The sequence below is a fragment of the Podarcis raffonei genome, chromosome 8, assembly GCF_027172205.1.
Source record: "Podarcis raffonei isolate rPodRaf1 chromosome 8, rPodRaf1.pri, whole genome shotgun sequence".
Lineage (NCBI taxonomy): Eukaryota > Metazoa > Chordata > Lepidosauria > Squamata > Lacertidae > Podarcis > Podarcis raffonei.
The window spans coordinates 79,977,819-79,996,458 of NC_070609.1; the positions used below are offsets into that span (position 1 = coordinate 79,977,819).

Consider the following 18,640-nt stretch of genomic DNA (forward strand, 5'->3'; position numbering starts at 1 on the left):
GCACAAGGAGAAGGGGACGACAGAGGATGAGATGGTTGGACAGTGTCCTCAAAGCTACCAGCATGAGTTTGACCAAAGTGCGGGAGGCAGTGGAAGACAGGAGTGCCTGGCGTGCTCTGGTCCGTGGGGTCACGAAGAGTCGGACACGACTAAACGACTAAACAACAACAACAAACAAAGAGTTGGAAGGGACCACAAGGATCATCAAGTCCCGGGAATGTGGGAATCTTTCATCCAAAGCAGGACTTGAACCCACAGCCCTGAGTTTAAGAGTCTCATGCTCAGATCTGAATAAAGATTTGATCTGAATAGAAACATAGGAACCTGCCTTATCCCAAGCCAGACCCTTGGACCAACTGCTTCAGTGTTGCCTACACTGGCTGGCAACATCTTTGTACAATTTCCATCGGCAGCTGTCCCTGGAGGTGCTGGGGGGGTTGGACCTGGAACCTTCCCCACTCCAGACAGCTGCCCTGACCTCCTCCTGCTACCTTAATGTCCCTCTGCGCTGGGAAAAAAGATATGAACCAGGTGCCATGCACGTCCAAGGCTGAACATTGCCCTTGGGGGCTCCTGCAATAGCTAGGATCCAGCCCACTTGGAGACAGGGTGGGTGGTATTTAAAGGCTCTGCCGCTCATTCTCGCTCTCCCAGACAGTCGGTCGCTCGCGCCACAATGTGGAGGTTCTTCGTCCCATTCCTGTTGGCAGCTGAAGGTAAAGTCCACACCCCGCATGCAACCTAGAAGCCCACCTCCTCAATTCACCTGAGACCACCACCATGACTGTAGTCATTTTTCATACTGGGCCTCCCCCCGCTTGGTGGACTGTGGTCTTGAGAGCAGTAGGGTATAACGTAGCAGTAAAATGCAGATTCCCCTGTTTGCTTTGAGAGCAGAAATGTGGGGGAACGCATCTGCTTTGGCCCTGATTCCAGGGGCTTGGAGCCAGTTGCAAAGCTAGCATTGGGGTAAGGTAAAGGGTAAAGGGACCCCTGACCATTAGGTCCAGTCGTGACCGACTTTGGAGTTGCGGCGCTCATCTTGCTTTATTGGCCGAGGGAGCCGGCGTACAGCTTCCGAGTCATGTGGCCAGCATGACTAAGCCGCTTCTGGCAAACCAGAGCAGTGCACGGAAACGCCATTTACCTTCCCGCCAGAGCGGTACCTATTTATCTACTTGCACTTTGATGTGCTTTCAAACTGCTAGGTTGGCAGGAGCAGGGACCGAACAACAGGAGCTCACCCCGTCGCGGGGATTCGAACCGCCGACCTTCTGATCAGCAAGTCCTAGGCTCTGTGGTTAACCCACAGCGCCACCCGCGTCCCTAGCATTTGAGGCCTAATCTGGAGCCACAATAGCTTCAGACCCTCCAAGTGTCCCTATTTTCCTGGGACAGTTCTGGATTTACAGAAGACTTTCTGACACGATCCCAGAATGTCTCCCTTTTCCTGTCCTTATTTTCATCGGAGAAATCTCCGAGGATATGGAGTTATCCGACCCCCAATAGGGAAGGGGGTTTCTTTGGGTTTTTTTTAAAAAAAGTTTAATGTTTTATCATGTTTTTATATATGTTGGGAGCCGCCCAGGGTGGCTAGGGCAACTAGGTCAGATGGGCGGAGTATAAATAGGAAAAAATTTATAGAATAGGATGTCCCTATTTTCATCAGAGAAATGTTGGAGGGCATGTGGGTTGCCTTCCCCGCCTTGCAGGCAATCGCAGGGAAAGTGAAATCTGCAGGAAGATTTGGGTAATTTCCATCAATGACCCCCCCAACGCAAACTGCCTTCCTCTCTCTCATCAGTCTATGGCTGCGGACAACCTTCTTATGCCCCCACGGGGAGAGTGGTGAACGGCGAGGATGCTGTGCCGTACAGCTGGCCCTGGCAAGTAAGTACCTCCATGGGGGGGAGCATTGCCTAGTGGTGTCATCTCACCTTAGTGTTCTAGGTGCGCAGCCTGGGAGTCATTTTGGACTCACAGCTGTCCATGGAGGCGCAGGTCAATTCTGTGTCCAGGGCAGCTGTCTACCAGCTCCACCTGATACGCAGGCTGAGACCCTACCTGCGCGCGGACTGTCTCGCTAGAGTGGTGCATGCTCTGGTTATCTCTCGCTCGGACTACTGCAACGCACTCAACGTGGGTGCTCTACCTTTGAAGGTGACCCGGAAACTACAACTAATCCAGAATGCGGCAGCTAGACTGGTGACTGGGAGAGGCCGCCGAGACCACATAACACCAGTCTTGAAAGACCTACATTGGCTCCCAGTACATTTCCAAGCACAATTCAAAGTGTTGGTGTTGACCTTTAAAGCCCTAAACGGCATTGGCCCAGTATATACCTGAAGGAGCGTCTCCACCCCCATCGTTCTGCCCGGACGCTGAGGTCCAGCGCCAAGGGCCTTCTGGCAGTTCCCTCATTGCAAGAAGCAAAGCTACAGGGAACCAGGCAGAGGGCCTTCTCGGTAGTGGCGCCCGCCCTGTGGAACGCCCTCCCATCAGATGTCAAGGAAATAAACAACTACCTGACATTCAGAAGACATCTTAAGGCAGCCCTGTTTTTAATGTATGACATATTAGTGTATTTTTGGTCTTTGTGGAAGCCCCCCAGAGTGGCTGGGGAAACCCAGCCAGATGGGCCGGGTACAAATAAATTATTATTATTATTATTATTATTATTATTATTATTATTATTATTATTCTAGACCTAGGAAAGCGGAAGGCTGACTGGAGCAATTGGGGGGGGGCACTGGGGAAACTCCCCTATGAGGAACAACTAACGGTTCGTGAGACTTCATTTTAGCTGTGGTCACATCCGCATAAAGTTCGAAGTTTCTTCCCATTGTTATCCGCACAACCATCCTGTGAGGTAGGCCAGGCTGAGAGAGAAAGCGATTGGCCCAGGGTCACCCCAGTGACCTTCATGGCTGAGTGGAGATTTGAATCCAGGGCTCTGAAGTCCTCGTCCAACGTTCTTAACTGCTATCACATGCACCAACAGTCTGGAATCGCCCACCGTCCCAGACCTCTTGAGGAGGTGTGGTGAGCCTTTGGCCAACCAGATTTGGCTGAACTACACCTCCCATCATCCCTGTTGGAGGCAGACTTGGTTCACCCTCTGAGTGGACTCAGCACGTGCCCCCCGGCACATGCCTCCACCCAAGCACAACACTTGCCCTGTTCCGGGCACTGGCAACCCATGCTACACCACTGGCTGGAGCTGCTGGGGGATGCAGTTCGACGACAACTGGACAGCTGCCCCTGTTCTTGAGGAACGGAGCGGGAAAGGTCTAGGAAAGCCCTTTCAGGGGAAAATGTTGAAATATACATTTATTAAGAAACCAGAGGCCTTTCTTCTTGGAATAACAGGTTTGGAATTGCCCAAGAAAGATGTTAAATTATTTTGTATGCCACAACGGCCGCCCGAATATTACTTGCTAAAAATTGGAAAACACAAGAACTACCAACAGTGGAAGATTGGCAGATGAAGATGATGGACTTTTCGGAGCTAGCTGACCTGACTGGAAGAATCCGTGACCAGAAAGAAGAGGAGTTTCAAGATGACTGGAGGAAATTTAAGGACTATTTGAATAAATATTGTAATAGAAAAAATTAGAAATTACTTGAAAGAAACAAATAGGCCTAGGATTAAACTAAGTTATAATTAAATAAATGGGATTTAGAATGTTAAGAAAAGTGAATAAGATGGACTATAATTGGAAATTGTTTTAGTTTAATAATGATATTGGAAAGCTGTTACTTTTAATTACAAGGAAACTCAGAAGGGAGGGATTTGAGGAAGTCAACCAAGATGTTTAAAAGGTTGGATTTGTGAAGCGGGGACCCTTTCAAAAATCACAGGCGGATGAAGCCTGTGACCATGGGACTCGGCGGGCACCATTAGCGCCCCCCCAACCCACTAAGGAACCCACCAACGGGCTCCGAAGTGAAGAGGGGGAAGTGGCGCGGTGCTGAGAGTCACCGGCTATTTCCGTGGAGCGAAGCCGCATTGCTGTTGCCGGAGAGCGCTGCCTTTTCCTGGAACAATTGGGACTTTAAAACAACAACCCGTGAGTAGTACGGAAATTGGATCCTTTAAATATTTTTAAATTCGGCACTGATTGGGGAAGGCCCAAACAGGAAGTCTGCCTCCCCTTTCTGTAAATATTTTAAAGCAAAGAACCTCCAACTAAGGTCGTGGAGAACTCTACTTTTTATAAAAGATTTTAATTCTACCGATTGAAATTACAAGGAAACTTACTTGGAAGCAGGGGAACCTGCGGGAGAAGAACTAAATTTAAAAACCGACGTGCCACCCCCCCCCCCCCCCGGACCCAGGAGTGGTCCATGAGAGCCGGTTGAGGAGTAATTGAATATTTTGACAGCTGTCAAGTTAGCTGTCAAGATACAAAAAGAGGATTTTGTCTCTGCTGCTTATATTGGCTACAATGTAAGTATTGCTTACATTTTTATGTTTTAAAAGAAGGAAGGACTGCTACAATTTAACGTATGGAACTTTTGGTTTTGTGCTGCAAGGAGTAAAAAGAAACTTAAATCCCCCTAGAGGGAGTTTTGGGACATTGCATTAAGAACCAGCTGAGAAATTGTTTTCTGACCTTGATATGTTTAAGAATGGCAGTGGGTAAAGAAATACAGTCTGAACTGAACAAGACTTTCTTTCTCTTGGGAAAGCTGCAAGGTCAAATAGGTGTTTTGACTACAAATGTTACAACCTTGGGCACAAGAGCCAGTTCTAGCAATGAACTTGATAAGAACTTGGTACAGGAATTCTACTTAACTGAACAAACAGAGGAAATTGAGAAGGAGAATAATGCTGCCATTGAAGAGAAAAAAGGGGGGGACCCAACCCTGCAGATGCAAAAGGTGAGCTGTAACCTGAGGCCTGACACGATGGTAACAAGAAGAAACAAACCTTTGAAGATGGAAGCCTGGCCTGAATTGGAAAATGAAAAATGGAGAGATCTCCTTATCTGGAGATCATATGACATTTGGATTATAAATTTGATTCAGTTGGAAGTTGGAGCTATAGGGACATTTGGAATCTTAAGGAGAATGAAACAAGATGTGGAATACCCTATAGGCCTTACTTTCAAGTACGCAGGCCTGGCTGGAAGAAACTTGGATGCTGCAGGGCGGGAGTCCCATCGAGATTTGGTCTTGAATATTAAAGACTATCAAAGAGACTGGCAGAGGGGCCAGGAGAGAGACTTAAGAGCCTCGGACATAAGGTCACCGGGTTGAGGGTTTTAATTTGAGATCTGTTGGGACTGAAACCGGGAAGGGGGGTGGGTGGAATGAAAAATGGGAAGGGTACATGATATAAGTTGCTTTTCTGTTCAATTTTTTTTTTGGTCTTATTTCTAGGAGAACTGGAAATTTGTGGAAGGGAACCTTCTTTCGACCTTAGGGAAATGTTTTAAGAATAAGCACCGTTATATAGATTTGGACGAGAATTAAGTCTGGATAAAGTTAAAAAGCGGGTTATATAAAGGAAAATATGGTAAAACTAAGGTTTTGGTGATAAGGACTTGATGAACTAACAATTTGAACTGGAACATAAGGATTTGTTGAATTAAAAAGAAGCAGGTTAAAATTTATTGACAAGGATTTGTTGAATTAACAATTTGAATTGGAATACAAAAAAGGGAGGTAGGAGGAGGTCTGGGAAATAAGTTAATGGAAAATAAGTTATGGAAACTTTATGTGTTTTTAATTATTTTTATTTTTGTATTTTTGTTTTTTTGTTTTTTTTTCTTTTTGATTTTTTTCTTATTGTATTAATATTGAAAACTTTAATAAATATCTTATAAAAAAAGGTTGGATTTGTGAAGAATTAAGTTTGTTGTTATTGTTTATCTGTTTATTGTTCCCCTTTTTTCTTTTTTCTTTTTCTTTTTCTGTTTTTGTGTATCATTTTGCTTTGTGGTTTGTGTTATCATTGTGGAAAATCTAATAAAAAATTTATTTTTTAAAAAAAGGAAAGTCCTTTCAGGTGGGGAGCAAAGGAGAAGACCTCCCAGCCTGGCCAGATCTCAGCTCCTCCATCATCTACGCTCTCTTCTACAGGTCTCCCTGCAATATGAAAGCGGAGGACAATTCCACCACACCTGCGGAGGGACACTCATCGATGCCAACTGGGTCATGACGGCCGGACATTGCATCTCGTAAGTGTGGTCTCTCTCAAGGCGTGTCGGAGCCAAGCACTGAGCACACCCATGAAACAGGGGTAGGAACCCGGGGGCCATGTGGGCAATCAACGAAGGGCCACATGGACTGCTAGGAGGGCCTAGAGGGCAGGGTAATGGATTTGACGCATACCTTGGTACCTTGAGACCACATGGGCAATCACCTGAGAGTCGCATAGCAGCGGGGGGCAGCGTCAGAGGGGAAAGCGGGTGAAGAAGCAGATATATTTCTTTAAAATTTGGATTGTAGAGTTGAAAGGGACCCTGAAGATCATCGAGTCCATGCCCCTGCAATGCAGGAATGTGCAGCTGTTCTAGACCTGTGCACTTGGTGTTATCAGCGCCATGCTCTAACCAACTGAGCTATGCTGAAACATTTACAGTGGTACCTTGGTTCTCAAATGCCTTGGTACTCAAATGTCTTGGTTCTCAAACGCCTTGGTTCCCAAACGCCGAAAACCCGGAAGTACCGGTAAGTGTTCCGGTTTTCAAACGTTTTTCGGAAGCCAAACGTCCAATGCGGTGGTTGGCTATTGTTTCCGGAGTGCCTGCACCAATCAGAAGCTGCACCTTGGTTTTCAAACATTTTGGAAGTCAAACGGACTTTTAGAACAGATTAAGTTTGGCGCTTTTGTTTTTTAATTTTAATTTTAATCATCTACAAAGCTGTCTTATTTATTTTATAGTACGGTACATTGATTATTATTATTAATATGGGACGCAGGTGGCGCTGTGGGTTAAACCACAGAGCCTAGGGCTTGCCAATCAGAAGGTCGGCGGTTTGAATCCCCGTGACAGGGTGAGCTCCCATTGCTCGGTCCCTGCTCCTGCCAACCTAGCAGTTCGAAAGCACGTCAAAGTGCAAGTAGATAAATAGGTAACGCTCCGGCAGGAAGATAAACGGCTTTTCCATGCGCTGCTCTGGTTTGCCAGAAGCAGCTTAGTCATGCTGGCCACATGACCCGGAAGCTGTCTGCGGACAAATGCCAGCTCCCTCAGCCAGTAAAGCTAGATGAGCACCGCAACCCCAGAGTAGTCCCCAACTGGACTTAACAGTTAGGGGTCCCTTTACCTTTTTACATTGATTATTGCTTTCATTTTATGGATCAGAGGTCTCGTTAGATAGTAAATATCATATTAAATGACTGTTTTGGGTGTTGTCTTTAAACGTCCAGAACGGATTAATCCATTTTGCAGTATTTTCTATGGGAAAGCGTGCCTTGGTTTGGGAACGCTTTGGTTTTGGAACGGACTTCCGGAACAAATTAAGTTTGAGAGCCAAGGTCCCACTGTACTTCATAAAATTTGATTGTATAAAATGTCTCACAATGGCTTACAAAGTAGATAAAACGATAACATTTTACAAAAACAAGCAGAAATAATTTAAAAACGTCAGAAAGGTTTTAAAAAATAGACTTAAAATCAGATTAAGACTCGCACTGACTTTCCAAAAGGGCTTGTCTAAACCAGAGTGTTTTTGGCAGGCGCTGAAAAGAGTACCACAAAGGCACCGGCTTGATCTTCAATAGGCAGGGAGTTCCTACAGTGAACTTACATTCCAGCCACACAAAAGCCAGAGGGTTTTTAACGCACCTCTCTCTTCTCAGACCATCCCGCAAATACAAGGTGGTTCTGGGTGAGTACGACCGGAACAAAGAGGAAGGTGCAGAGCAGCACATCGTGGTGAACTCAGAGGACATCTATGTGCACCCTGGCTGGAACGGCAACTGCGTGGCTTGTGGGTAAGCAGAAGGAGAAGGGCACTTATCTTTTTTCCTATATGAAAATGATATACCATTGGTACAGTCATAACTCGGGTTAAAGTAGCTTCGGGATAAGTATTTTTGGGTTGTGCGCTGCAGCGACCTGGAAGTAACGGAGCGCGTTACTTCCGGGTTTCGCCGCTCGTGCAAGCGCAGACAGTCAAAATGATGTCACGTGCATGTGCAGATGGGGCGAATCGCAACCCGCGCATGTGCAGACGTGCAGATGCAGCTTGCATTCGCTTCTGGATGCGAACGGGGCTCCGGAATGGTTCCCGTTCGCATCCAGAGGTACCACGCTATTTAACACCAAGTAAAATTGCAGTGGAAGACAGGAGTGCCTGGCGTGCTCTGGTCCATGAGGTCACGAAGAGTCAGACATGACTAAACGACTAAACAACAACAACAAAATTGCTAATTTTTACAGGTGGTGCTGTGGGTTAAACCACAGAGCCTAGGGCTTGCCGATCAGAAGGTCGCCGGTTCGAATCCCTGCAACGGGGAAAGCTCCTGTTGACATAGCTGCCAACGTTTCCCTTTTTTAAAGGGAAATTCCCTTATTCTGAAAAGGATTCATCGCAAGAAAAGGGAAAAGTTGACAGCTATGCCTGTTGTTCGGTCCCTGCTCCTACCAACCTAGCAGTTCAAAAGCACGCCAAAGTGCAAGTAGATAAGTAGGTACTGCTCCAGCGGGAAGGTAAACGGCGTTTCCGTGCGCTGCTCTGGTTTGCCAGAAGCGGCTTAGTCAGGCTGGCCACATGACCCGGAAGCTGTACGCCGGCTCCCTCGGCCAATAAAGCAAGATGAGGCCGCAACCCCAGAGCCGTCCGCAGCTGGACCTAACGGTCAGGGATCCCTATACCTTTACCTAAAATTGCTAAAATGTACAAAGCAAGTTCAAATTTGTGTTGGGAATGCAAAGAGAAGGAAGGTACTTTTTATCATTTTATCGTTTTCTTTAATTCATTGTACCGTATATCATTTCCCAGGAAGCCTTTGGCCGTGTACATGGCCAGCACATATGGTAAACAGTACCCTGTTTCCCTTTGTATTTGACCCAGAAACTCCAGCGGGTGCAGAATGCCACAGCGTGACTCCTTACGGGGTCCCTGCGGGATCACATTCACCCAGTACTATACCAGCTGCACTGGCTCCTGATGGAGTACAGGATCAGGTTCAAGGAGCTGGTTTTAACCTTTAAAGCCCTATACGGCCTAGGACCCTCGTACCTACGGGACCGCCTCTCCTGTTATGTCCAATGGAGGACCTTACAGTTTTCAAACAAAAACATCTTGGAGATCCTGGGCCACAGAGAGGTTAGGCTGGCTTCAACCAGAGCCAGGGCTTTTTCGGCTGTGGCCCCGATCTGGTGGAATGCTCTGTCACAAGAGACAAGGGCCCTGCGGGACTTGACATCTTTCCGCAGGGCCTGCAAGACAGAGCTGTTCCACCAGGCCTTTGGCCAGGGCACAGCCTGACTCCCTCCTTTGGCAATCTTCACAGAACTGTAGCCCAATGGTTGCCATTAATCTGATTTGAACTGATTTTATAATGAAAATATAATGAAATGATTTTAGAATGTTGTATCATTTTACTGGGGACGCGGGTGGTGCTGTGGGTAAAAGCCTCAGCGCCTAGGGCTTGCCGATCGAAAGGTCGGCGGTTCGAATCCCCGCGGCGGGGTGCGCTCCCATTGCTCGGTCCCAGCGCCTGCCAACCTAGCAGTTCGAAAGCACCTCCGGGTGCAAGTAGATAAATAGGGACCGCTTTCTAGCGGGAAGGTAAATGGCGTTTCCATGTGTGGCTCTGGCTCGCCAGAGCAGCGATGTCACGCTGGCCACGTGACCTGGAAGTGTCTCCGGACAGCGCTGGCCCCTGGCCTCTTAAGTGAGATGGGCGCACAACCCCAGAGTCTGTCAAGACTGGCCCGTACGGGCAGGGGTACCTTTACCTTTACCTTTTATCATTTTACTGTTGTTAGCCGCTCTGAGTCTGGCTTCGGCTGGGGAGGGCGGGATATACGGTAAATAAAATGTTATTATTTTTATTATTTTGAACACAAAACCTCCTCCTCCTCTTTCAGGGATGACATCGCCTTGTTGAAGCTTTCTCGCAGTGCAGAGCTCAACGACAAAGTGCAGCTGGGGTGCATCCCGCCCCCGGGAGACCTGCTCCCCAATGGATCCCCCTGCTATATCAGTGGCTGGGGGCGCCTCTACAGTACGTGACCTTATTTATTTACTTGTTGCATTTCTCTCCCCCTTTTTTTGGTCCTCTGAGAACTCCGGGGGGTGCGTATGCGGTACTCCAACTCCCTGTTTTATTCCCACAACAACCTTGCGAGGTAGGTTAGGCTGAGAGCAGAGGCGTAGGAAGGTCAGGTGGTACCCGGTGTGGAAAATTTCTTGCCACCCCCCCATACATTGATTTTTATTTTATTTTTTGCCTGCAAAAATGGTTTTATGTTATTTCATATTTTCTTACAAAGGAATAATAATAATAATAAAAACCTTTTATTTATATCCCGCCCTCCTGGGCCAAAGTCGGGCTCAGGGCGGCTAACATCAGATACATAACATTGGTATAAATCAAATAATAATTAAATTACCTCCTAAAACACATCAAAATCTTTTTTGCTTTTTATTTTCTTTATCTTCTTTCTATTATATTTTTGTGTTTAATTTTGATGTAACTATTTGTAATATATGTAAGATGATATTTTAAATCAATAAAGGCGAATTAAAAAAACCAAAAAAAACACACCTTGTCAAAATCAAATTAAAGTCTAATTAGATGGCTTTCTGCAGAGTTAGGGTTGGGAACAGTAAGCGCTCCAATGAATTGAAATTTCAGCCTTCCCGACATAGGAAAACGGCCAAGTAAACAGCTATTTTCGTGGAGGAGGGTCAAGATATTAACCGATATGCATGAAATTTCATATATAGCTATATAATCCCTAGTGTAGTAAGATAAGACCTTTGGAGCAGGCATTTTTTTAAAAAAAGTGTTTTGTGAACTGCCCTAGTAGGGCAGTAATTGTTCCTTGATAATTTGTCACCCCCTCCATAATGGAACCTGGAACTGTTCTTAACCTGAAGCACCACTTTAGCTAATGGGACCTCCTGCTGCCGCTGCACCGCCACCACATGATTTCTGTTCTCATCCTGAAGCAAAGTTCTTAGCCCGAGGTACTATTTCTGGGTTAGCGGAGTGTGTAACCTGAAGCGTATGTAACCTGAAGCGTATGTAACCCAAGGTACCACTGTATTTCCCAAAACCCCTTCTCTTCTCTTACAGCTGGCGGGCCTCTCCCCTCCATCCTTCAGCAAGCCCTGCTCCCGTCGGTGGACTACGCCCACTGCAGCCAGCCGGACTGGTGGAGCTACACCGTGAAGGAGACGATGGTCTGCGCCGGGGGAGACATCCGGTCCGGCTGCAACGTCAGTAAACCGCAAAGAAGGGGCTGGCACCGTACAGTGGTGCCTCGCAAGACGAACGCCTCGCAAAACGAAAAACTCGCAAGACGAAAGAGTTTTCCATTTTTGAGTCGTTCCGCAAGACGAATTTCCCTATGGGCTTGCTTCGCAAGAAGAAAGCCCATAGGGAAATCTCCGCCGGCCTTCAGAAGAGGTCCTGGACCTCTTCTGAAGGCCGGCAGGGGGCAAAAGTCTTTGCTCCTCCCGCCTGCCTTCCCGGGACAGCGGAGACTTCTCCGCTGTCCCGGGCGATCTGAAAATGCTAGCGGGTGGCAGCAAAGGCTTCGCTGCCGCCCGCCAGCATTTTAAACTCTCCCCGGGACAGCGGAGAAGTCTCCGCTGTCCCGGGGGCTTTTAAAATGCTGGCGGTCGGGAGGGAAGCCCTCCTGTCCCCGGAGCTTGCGGGGTGGGAGGTGGGGAGAAGGGCTTTTCTTCACACCGCCAGCCTTCAGAACAGCCTTCTGAAGGCTGGCGATGGGAAGAAAAGCCCTTGTCCCCCCCCCCCAGCCTTCAGAAGAGGTCGGGGGACAGACTGTCCCCAGACCTGGTCTGAAGGCGGATTCCATAGGAACGCATTGATTGATTTTCAATGCATTCCTATGGGAAACCGTGCTTCGCAAGACGAAAAACTCGCAAGAAGAAAAAACTTGCGGAACGAATTAATTTCGTCTTGCGAGGCACCACTGTATAAGGAAATAGCTGTGCTGAGCGATGGGGCCCCATCCCCAGCTACCCTGAGGGCAAAACAGTGGAAGGCAGAAAGGGCTGGTCGTAAAACTATAGTATTGTAGAGTTGGAAGGGACCCTGGGGGGCTCGAACCACCAGCCTTCTGGTTAGCCGCCACTGAGCCACTAGTGTTCCCAAGGAGGGAAATGATTTCCATAGGAGCATGCCTTTTTCAGATTGTTTAAGGAAACGTTAAGGGACGCGGGTGGCACTGCGGGATAAACCACAGATCCTAGGACTTGCCAATCAGAAGGTCGGTGGTTTGAACCCCCGCGACGGGGTGAGCTCCCGTTGCTCAGTCCCTGCTCCTGCCAACCTAGCAGTTCGAAAGCACCTCAAAGTGCAAGTAGATAAATAGGTACCGCTCTGGCAGGAAGGTAAACGGCATTTCTGTGCACTGCTCTGGTTCGCCAGAAGTGGCTTAGTCATGCTAGCCACATGACCCGGAAGCTGTACGCCGGCTCCCGCGGCCAATAAAGTGAGATGAGCGCCGCAACCCCAGAGTTGGTCATGACTGGACCTAATGGTCAGGGGTCCCTTTACCTTTTAAGGAAACATTATAGTATATAGTACAGTCATGTCCAACCGGTTGATTGCGATCGTGGGGTGTCCCTAGCCAATCCTGGTCAATCGCGTGATCCTGATCGACTGGCCCAAAAATAAAATAAAATAAATAATAATAATAATAATAATAATAAAGCTTGACAACTTTGGGCCTTTCTCCCCCAACTTTGCTGATGGCCCCCCACATAAAGCTCAACAACTTTGGTCAATCCAATGGGTAGATCACTGCCAGTTCTTTTTATAGTGGGAGTAGATCACAGTCTCTTGGGAGCTGGCCACGCCTGATATAGTATATTATACTATAATATTATGGTACGATGAACGCATGAGCAGGATTTGAGCTACGAGCAACAGAAGGAATTAGATTATAATATTGTGGTTCTGATTTGATAGATAGAAGATAAGAAAGGGAGATAAGAAAGGGAGAAGCAAGAAGTCTGTGGAGAACGGGGTGGGAAGTCAAGAAAAATAAGAGAAAAGACAACATTGTGTTTTGACTGCCTATGTTAAAAATGTTGAAACTTAATGAAATACAATTGGGGGCGGGGGAGGAAGGATTTCCAGAGGAGGCACTGCCTTTAGGAAACAGGCATGTTGTGTATTTAAAGGCATGTTATTTCCCCTAAAGAATGCAGGGAATTGTAGTTAAGGCTGCTGGGAATTGCAGCACCACAGGGTACTCAAGATCCTTTTGCAGGGTGAGCTTTGCAATGTATGGTAGGGATGCAAACCCAGTCTTTTGCACGAGAACGCAGCAAAGGGTCTTGCGGCACTTTGAACCAGGAGCAGGGAACCCCTTCTCAACCGGGGGGGGGGGCACATTTCCTTCTGGGCAACCTCCTGGGGGTGTCCTGTGCCGTTGGTGGGTGTGGCCAGAGGCAAAGGTGGGTGGAGCTACAAAGGTCAGCTTTACTTTCAACTCTAGCATTGTAGTCATCTAGTCCAACCCCCTGCGGGGCAGCAATTGCACCCTAGACTCGTTTCTACAGGGACTGGTTGATTCAGTTTGCATTATTCATTTTGCAATCTTCAGCTCGTGGGCGGTATATGAATTTAATAGATAGTATACAAGTACTAATGATCTACCCTACTGCAGAGCTACAGACCTCGCCAATTATTGCCCGGGCTGCAGCTTTCTTTTAAAAAAATAAAAATGATTTATGCCTTTCTGATTTATACATTTCACTAATTTTACAATCGTTTTAACATTTCCAAAATGATATATAAAATATTGATAGATGCAAAAGAAAAAGGTTTTCCCTATGGGATATGAGACTATACTATGAGGCAGCCTGTCTTTGCTGGTTGAAGGAATGGATGGCATTAGAGAATGCATGTATTCTAGACTTGGAAGGTCGTGACAATGTTTTTGGTTGGCATGCATATTTATGGTATGAAAAGGCGAAAGTTCATAAAGCATTTACAAATTATATAATGGGGGGGATTGTATAGAGTATGGGATAAATGCAATAATTTATTCGAGGCAAAAACACCACTTTGGCTCTCACCGTTGAAAGCTGTAACAGTAAAGGAAAAGAATATGATAGAAGGGTGGACAGCTTATAGAAATTTACTAAAACCAGAGGGAGGAGAGTATAAATTAAAAGGCTTTATTTATTTTTTCAATTTTTTTATTAATTTTCCAAATTTATAACAAATATAACACAACACAAACTAACAAAACATATTAAAAAACAAAACAAACAAACATATAAAACTTCTTGCTATTAAAAATCCAAATTACTTTCCATTGTTAAGTGACTTCCTCAAATCCGTCCTGATTTTCATTAAATCTCATTTTAGCAATTTTCCAATATCCACTTTCTAATAAAATTAACTTATTCAAATTTCTAACTTCATTTCTTTTCATAATATTCTCAATCCATAGTATTATACAATTCAACATACTTTAATCCTAAACCAGTTTAGTACTTGCAAGTATTTCCACATATATTATAATATTTAGCTAAATATTCCTTAAATTTCTTCCAATCTTCTTGATGTTCCTCCTCTTTCTGATCGCGGATTCTTCCTGTAATAAATTAAAAGACTTTAAGGAATTATCAGGGAAGTTGACAACATGGATATAATATCATCATTTGAATGGGGTGCGGCTTTTGAGACCCTTTTCACATCACGCCTATTATTTCAGGGTGACTCTGGAGGCCCCCTCAACTGCCGGGCTGCTGACGGGAGGTGGTACGTCCATGGGGTGACGAGTTTCGTCTCTGCCTGGGGGTGCAACACCTTGAAGAAGCCCACCGTCTTCACCCGTGTCTCTGCTTTCAACAACTGGATTGAAGAGGTAGGTCCTGCATGCCAGGGCTCTGGCGGGGCACCAGATCGTTCTTTTATGAATAATTATAATTAATTGCATCGACTGAATGTGGAGGGGAGAACTTTGGCAGGACATTGGGTGACCCCCTGTCTGAAATCAAAGGTGGAATTTTACAGCTTCATCAGAAGAGTTGAGAACTGTTATGTACTGAAGTTCCCACCCTGGGCCAGCTGGGGGATACTGTAGATAGTTTTCACTCAGGTCCACATATGCAAATAAGGGATCGAAAGTGACATTCAGTGATTGGATAGTTACAGAAAGTTGTTACAGTTACGTTGTACTGGAGCTCTATATAAGCAGGCTGGCTGAACCCTTCAGTTCAGTTCTGTTCTGGCCTGTAAATAAACAAGAGCTGTTTGAAGAATCGCTGTGTTGTCTGATATGTTCACCCACAACTTTACAAAAACAAAGAGACAGACCTCTCCAGAGGAACTATCGGTGGAAATTAAAACCTCACACAGGAAGAAGAAACGAGAACTTCATTTGCGAATTTACAATTTACTATATGTGTTGATAAAAGGGACACGGGTGGCGCTGTGGGTTAAACCACAGAGCCTAGGACTTGCCGATCAGAAGGTCGGTGGTTCGAATCCCCGCGATGGGGTGAGCTCCCATTGCTCAGTCCCTGCTCCTGCCCACCTAGCAGTTCGAAAGCACGTCAAAGTGCAAGCAGATAAATAGGTACCGCTCCGGTGGGAAGGTAAACGGCGTTTCCGTGCGCTGCTCTGGTTCGCCAGAAGCGGCTTAGTCATGTTGGCCACATGACCTGGAAGCTGTACGCCGGCTCCCTCAGCCAGTAAAGCGAGATGAGCGCCGCAACCCCAGAGTCAGCCATGACTGGACCTAATGATCAGGGGTCCTTTTACCTTTATATGTGTTGATGCGAATTGAAGTTAATCATTGTAGCTGTGGTATAAGGGGTTTTATCAAGAATGGGTTGTATTTGGTTTGAGCAATAATGTGGAGGCAGAATTAAAGGGAATCGGACCCTGACGTACAGCACATGCGAAGCCATCCAAAATTTATAATTGGTTATGTAATTGATTTGGTTTCCTAATAAGCCAATGGCCAATTTAGTCCTGTGTCTGGTCCTCACAGTGGCCAAGCACCATACACTAAAGCACATGGTTCCCCACCCCAATAATCCTGGGAACTATAGTTTAAGGGTGCCAGGAACTGTAGTTCCCAGGGTTCTTTCTGGGGAAGCCCCATGCTTTAAGCATATGGTGTGGATCTGCCCAAAGACCTCTGGCACATTTCCTAACACTGCAACTCTCTCTTTTTTCCTTGCAGACCATTTCCAGCCATTAATGCCAAGCAGCAGCAACTGCAGCCGAATCCCTTCCTTGCTGGGTTCTTCAGAATAAAAATTTAAAAATGCACTCACCTGCCTACCGTCTCTTTCTCTCACACACACCTTTGTTGCTTCTCTGGACCAGCCCTACTGTTAGGCAAGTGAAATATACTCGGAGTCGAGAGTGGATTTCATGCTCTTTATTCAGCTCATAGTGGTGAGGAGGAATGGAAGTTCCCCCAGAATGTCTGCTTTATATACATTATTTACACAAGGGACCCCACGTGATTAGCTAATTCCGGGATTTACCTGTAGGCCAATCAGGTTGCGGATTCACTTCCACCTGGAGCTGGATTGCGTGGTTCCTGTGGACCAATCAGACTGCTGCATTCTGTATTCTATTGTTCAAGGACTAATCAGACTGCTGCATTCTGAATCCTATTGTTCTAGGACCAATCAGACTGCTGCATTCTGAAGCCTATTGTTCTAGGGCCAATCAGACTGCTGCATTCTGAATCCTATTGTTCTAGGGCCAATCAGACTGCTGCATTCTGAATCCTATTCAACTCAGTACATAACAGCAAGGCATGCTGCTTCAGGCAGCAAATTATGGGGGTGATGCACTGGAGCATAGAGCTTTCCTGCAATTTCCTGAGTTAGTCTCAAGCCCCCCTGTGGTGCTTTGCAAGAATGATTCAGCTTCCAGCCCAGTCACCTTCAGCAGAGACGGGTTTAGGGGCACACGACTGCTTTGCCGACACTGGGTGCCTCAACAATGACTTAGAAATGACTTAGGGGGGAGAGGGCCAAAGTTTGGTGTATTACAGGATGCTGCTGGAATTTGAAAGCTCAAAGTCCAGCCATGCCTTCTGCACAAGGAGTGGGGAATGGGGGGGGGGGGGTCAGGCGCATCTTGTCCTTCCCTTCAGCTGGGAAAATGTCTGACAGTCGCTGAGGCAGAGGGTGGTCCATCAGGACAAGTGAGGGCACCACCAACCCCATTGTGCCCTCTGCCAGCCCTCACTTGCCCGCCCGAAAACACATAACTTCCCCAGGAACTGTGTCTACCCCTGTACCAAGCTACAATTCCCAGCCCCCTTAAAGGCAAAGGGACCCCTGACTGTTAAGTCCAGTCGTGGACGACTCTGGGGTTGCAGCGCTCATCTCGCTTTACTGGCCGAGGGAGCCGGCGTTTGTCTGCAGACAGTTTTTCGGGGTCATGTGGCCAGCATGACTAAGCAGCTTCTGGCGAACCAGAGCAGCGCACCGAAACGCCGTTTACCTTCCCGCTGGAGTGATACCTATTTATCTACTTGCACTTTGACGTGCTTTCGAACTGCTAGGTTGGCAGGAGCAGGGACTAAGCAACAGGAGCTCACCCCGTCGTGGGGATTCAAAAAGCCAACCTTCTGATCCGCAAGCCCTAGGCTCTGTGCTTTAGACCACAGCACCACCTGCACCCCTCTACCCTTAACAAACAATAATTCCCAATATTTGAGGCAGTGAATGTGCTTTAAATGTGTGCTTTAAATGAGATGTGGGTGGCTCTGTGGTCTAAACCACTGATCCTCTCGGGCTTGCCGATCAGAAGGTTGGCGGTTCGAATCCCCGTGACAGAGTGAGCTCCCGTTGCTCTGTCCCAGCTCCTGCCAACCTAGCAGTTTGAAAGCACGCCAATGCAAGTACATAAATAGGTATGGCTGTGGCAGGAAGGTAAACAGCATTTCCATGCACTCTGTCCCATTGCGCTAGAAGCGGTTGAGTCCTGCTGGCCACATGACCTGGAAAGCTGTCTGCCGTCAAACGCCAGCTCACTTGGCCTGAAAGCGAGATGAGCACCGCAACCGCACAGTTGCCTTTGACTGGACTTAACCGCCCAGGGGTTCTTTACCTTTAAAATGTGTGCAGAATGTGCTTTAAATGTATGGTTTGGACCTGTCCCCAGAGCTGCCCTTGCATAACTGCCCAGGCAAGGAGGAGGATGCCGGGGTGGGGCAGGGGTTATGGCAGATGAGAAATGGCCATTCTCAGATACAGTGGTACCTCAGGTTACAGATGCTTCAGGTTACAGACGCTTCAGGTTACAGACTCCACTAACCCAGAAATAGTACCTCGGGTTAAGAACTATGCTTCAGGATGAGAACAGAAATTGTGCGGCGGCAGCGGGAGGCCCCATTAGCTAAAGTGGTACCTCAGGTTAAGAACAGTTTCAGGTTAAGAACTGACCTCCAGAACGAATTAAGTTCTTAACCCGCGGTATCACTGTACTCCA

At 46.9% G+C, this 18,640-nt stretch overlaps 1 protein-coding gene across 1 annotated transcript; it reads left to right on the plus strand.

Annotated features, from left to right (window-relative positions):
* The first annotated feature begins 676 nt into the window (after nucleotides 1-676).
* On the plus strand, nucleotides 677-16,438 carry CELA3B (chymotrypsin like elastase 3B). Its single transcript, XM_053401943.1, has 8 exons — nucleotides 677-716; nucleotides 1,805-1,890; nucleotides 6,088-6,185; nucleotides 7,814-7,948; nucleotides 10,053-10,189; nucleotides 11,267-11,409; nucleotides 14,889-15,041; nucleotides 16,368-16,438. The coding sequence occupies exons 1-8, from the start codon at nucleotides 677-679 to the stop codon at nucleotides 16,383-16,385; spliced, it is 810 nt and encodes a 269-aa protein (XP_053257918.1). The 3' UTR covers nucleotides 16,386-16,438.
* The last annotated feature ends 2,202 nt before the right edge of the window (nucleotides 16,439-18,640 follow it).

Coding starts and splice junctions, on each gene's coding strand:
- CELA3B (XM_053401943.1), top strand. CDS start 677: ATGTGGAGGTTCTTCGTCCCATTCCTGTTGGCAGCTGAAG. Junction 1,891..6,087: donor CGTACAGCTGGCCCTGGCAA/GTAAGTACCTCC, acceptor TCTCTTCTACAG/GTCTCCCTGCAATATGAAAG. Junction 6,186..7,813: donor ACGGCCGGACATTGCATCTC/GTAAGTGTGGTC, acceptor CTCTCTTCTCAG/ACCATCCCGCAAATACAAGG.